Source organism: Dipodomys ordii, unplaced genomic scaffold (genome assembly GCF_000151885.1).
Source record: "Dipodomys ordii isolate 6190 unplaced genomic scaffold, Dord_2.0 Scaffold87, whole genome shotgun sequence".
Lineage (NCBI taxonomy): Eukaryota > Metazoa > Chordata > Mammalia > Rodentia > Heteromyidae > Dipodomys > Dipodomys ordii.
In genome coordinates, this window is record NW_012267303.1 from 573,375 (window position 1) to 576,932 (window position 3,558).

Below are 3,558 nucleotides of genomic sequence, written 5' to 3' on the forward strand. Positions count from 1 at the left end.
CCTGGCGGCCCACACCTGACTGCCCACACCTGACTGCCCACACCTGACTGCCCACACCTGGCGGCCCACACCTGGCGGCCCACACCTGGCGGCCCACACCTGACTGCCCACACCTGGCGGCCACACCTGACTGCCCACACCTGACTGCCCACACCTGACTGCCCACACCTGGCAGCCCTCTTGAGAAGGTGGGAGAGAACACATAGCTGCACCCCCCACGGCCCACCACCCTGATCGCCATGCAGCCGAGAGGCCATGGCCTCCGGAGGCCATGCAGAGCCATCACACCTGGCCTTCTCCAAACGACTCAGGGGCACAGCGCACGCTGCCGGCTGGGCAGATGGGAAATTGAGGCCTCATTGTCAGCTCTCCTGAAGCCCGTATCCCAGGCCCCAGCCATTGTGGAGGCCAAGGCTTGGTGGTTCCACTGGAGACAGCCTGGCCTCCTCCAGGAAGCCCTCCGGGGCCTCCTGCCCTCTTCTTGGCCCTTACATGCCATCCGTCTGTGCCTGGAGACCAGTGACAATAACCCAGCAAGCCCGGGGTGGGACCCTCACCTGGCCACTGCCCATGCTGTGCCCAAGTCTTGAACTCAGGCCCTCCAGAAGCACTGTGGTGCCCTGGTGCCAGCTCCATGCTGGTACATCCTGCAAGGCTGCGGGTGACTCTGAAGTCACCGCCTCCAGGAAGCGGCTGCACCCTGCCCTAGGCCCCCAGGCCCAGGAGCGAGGTTCCTGTCCCTCGGATGGCCACATACCCATCGCCGGGTCATGTCAGACCCCCCCCCCCACGTGCTCAGCCCAGCGTCTGCTCGGAGCGGCCTGGGTGTGTTTGCTGAGTGAATACGTGTGGCAGAGGGACCCTGGGCTCCTGAGGCCCAGGCAGGACGCGGTCCAGCCCACCAAGGCCCGGCCTCAAGGGCCTGGGCGCAGCCCCCAGGGCCGGGGAGCCAGCCCGTGAGGTGTTCCAGCTGGCTGGCCACCCTATCTCAGGCCATCTTGCCGCCAAGGTGGCTGCTCCTCCCACCTGTATCTGGGGCCCTCATCTCCCCGGCAGGCCGGCTCGCCCCGACTTCTTCCCCAGTGTCCCGGCTTCTCCTCCACGACCGCCCCCACCCCACCTACCGACAGGCCAGGCCCCGAGCGCCGCCTGCAGCTGCAGCTGCTGCTCAGGCTGGGCTCTCCGCGCCGTGGCCCTCACCCCCAGGTCAGCCTGTGGGACCAGGACCCCAGCGCAGGCCTGTGGGGCTGGGGCCTGGACTTCTGCCCACACTGGAGTCTTCGGCCCAGCCCCATGCCCGCTGCTGAGTGCGGAGTACTACCGCTGCCGCCCGGCTCCCGCCGCCTACCTTCCTGCCGGCCTCGTTGTTGTGCAGGTTCATGAGGCGCCGTGCATTCTTCTTGATCTCCCGGGCGTCCACGAAGCGCCGCGAGAAGTCGATGCCGTAGCGCACGTCGGCCGAGCAGCCGCCCCACTTCCAGCCCTCCGCCTGGTTGTAGTAGCCCTGCTTCTCGCGGTCGCAGCCGCAGTTGCTCAGGTTGCCCTGGCTGCAGGCCGCGGTGACCGCGTGCGCCACGCCGGCCGCGGTGATGGCGTAGGTGAAGGCGGCCTCTCGGCTCCCTGTGGCGGGCAGAGACGGGGCGAGGGGTGAGAGCGCTCCTGCGTGACCCTCGCGGGCCTCTGCCCCCGCCGCGCTCCTGAGCACCAAAGCAGTGTGTGATCGCTCCCCTCCCCGGAGCCTGGCGTGGGGGAGGTGCTGGGCGTGCGGGACCAGGCGTGTGCCAGGGGGAAGCCAGCCCTGGGGATGCACAGGGCCCCACCCCACCCCGGCGCCCGAGCCTTCTTCTCTGGCTGTCTGCGGCCATCATCCTTCAGGTCTCCAGCCTCTCTCTCCTCCCACACCCCTGCTGGCTAGGGCACCTGAGCCCTCTGTTGACTGGCCTCTCCCCTGCAGCCGCTGGCTGGGTCCAAGCCCAACCCAGCGAGGCTGGCAGTCAGGCCCAGGACCCAGCCCTACATCCACGGCCTGACCCCGGGGCCAGCATCCGCCACACCCACCTGCCCATGTGCCCAGACACTGGCCCTGCTTTGGGGCCGGGGTGCTCACACCCAGGCTGAGAACAGTCACGAGTCATGTCAGATCTGTTCCGTGGACAGCTACGGAGTGCCACTGCGCGCACAGGCTTGGTCAGGGGACGGAGGAGCAGTACGGGCCTGGGCAGTCAGGACTGTGAGGCACGGGTTTGGCTGCCTGGCAAACTCTACATCGGAGGCTTGGGGGAGGCCCAAGGGCCTCCTAGTGGACACACGCCACAGCAAGACACCCAATCGCAGACCAGAAGCAGTTATAGAAGAGGCCGGGCCAGGGATGAGGAGGGAGGGAGGCCTCCCCCGCTACCCCGGGGTCAGCCAGCAGTCGGGGATTCCCACGCCGACGTCCTGTCCTGGCATCCTGGGCGGGCAGGCAGGTGCCCGGGCAGCTCCGTGCATTTCAGGGCTGACCCCTAGGCCTTCTCAAGTCTTCACGGGGGTCGGCTCTCCCCGGCCTCTGCCATGTGGGCCCAGACTCACTAGCAGTCACTCACCAGCCGGAAACTCCCCCTACGTCCTTTTTAATTTGGTTTTGCTGAGCCTAGCTCTCTCTCCTCTCGTCCCACGGAGGACGCGGGGAGCGAGGCCCAGCAGAGGGGCGCTGGGCCCGGGCTGGGCCCTCACAGGGGAGGATGCCAGCTCCAAGGTCTCGGAGCCATCCCCCAGCCCCGAGTGCCCCGGCGTGCGCGGGGGAGCACACATGGGAAGCTTCCTCTTCTTCCTGGGGCCCACTTGGGATTCAGAAGACCTGGGCTTGGGCCTGGGGTGGGAGGCTGGCTCAACACCTCTGAGATGACTTCCGGTACCCTAGCCTGGTCCCCAAAGCCCCAGGGCCTGGGCGCCACTGGCCGTCCAGCTCCCTGTCTGGGACGGAATTGCTGCCCAAGTCCCCAGGCCCAGGTCTGACAAATCTCGGACACTCCCGGGTCCCAGAACGCCGTCGTGCCAAAGCTCACGCCGCAGGACGGCGCGCAGGACCCGCGTCTGATGATCTGTGTGCACCCCGCTCACAGCTGCTAGTCCCCACGCCGGAGCAGGTCGGGGCCCTTCCCCTAACGTATCTCCTCTCATCTCCGCAGCACCTGATAAAATGAACTGTCTGAATCAGACCCATCTCACAGATGGGGTTTGCTGCAGGCTGCGCTGGGGAGAGGCGGACGGAGGCTGCCCCGAGGTGCATGGGGATTCCTCTCAGGACAGCGCCGCCCTGGTGCACAGCTGCGCCCTCGGGCCCCAGAGCCCCAGCCAGGCCCAGCACACACCTGGGCCACCCCACAAGTGCCCTGGGGTGGGCCGGTGAGTCCCAGATGTCTGAGAGTACCAGCCTGGCGTGGGACCCCCTGTCCGTGAGTCCCAGAGGTCCGAGGGCACTAGCCTGGCGTGGGACCCCCTGTCCGTGAGTCCCAGAGGTCCGAGGGCACCAGCCTGGCGTGGGACCCCCTGTCCGTGAGTCCCAGAGGTCCGAGG

The 3,558-nt window shown here is 67.7% G+C and overlaps 1 protein-coding gene across 1 annotated transcript in view; it reads right to left on the reverse strand.

Annotated features, from left to right (window-relative positions):
• Wnt7b (wingless-type MMTV integration site family, member 7B) overlaps nt 1–3,558 on the reverse strand; it is a 22,506-nt gene that overhangs the window by 8,572 nt on the left and 10,376 nt on the right. Inside the window, exon 2 of the mRNA XM_013025753.1 lies at nt 1,349–1,620. Coding sequence (XP_012881207.1) covers nt 1,349–1,620 — 272 coding nt within the window. The remainder of the gene's footprint in view (nt 1–1,348; nt 1,621–3,558) is intronic.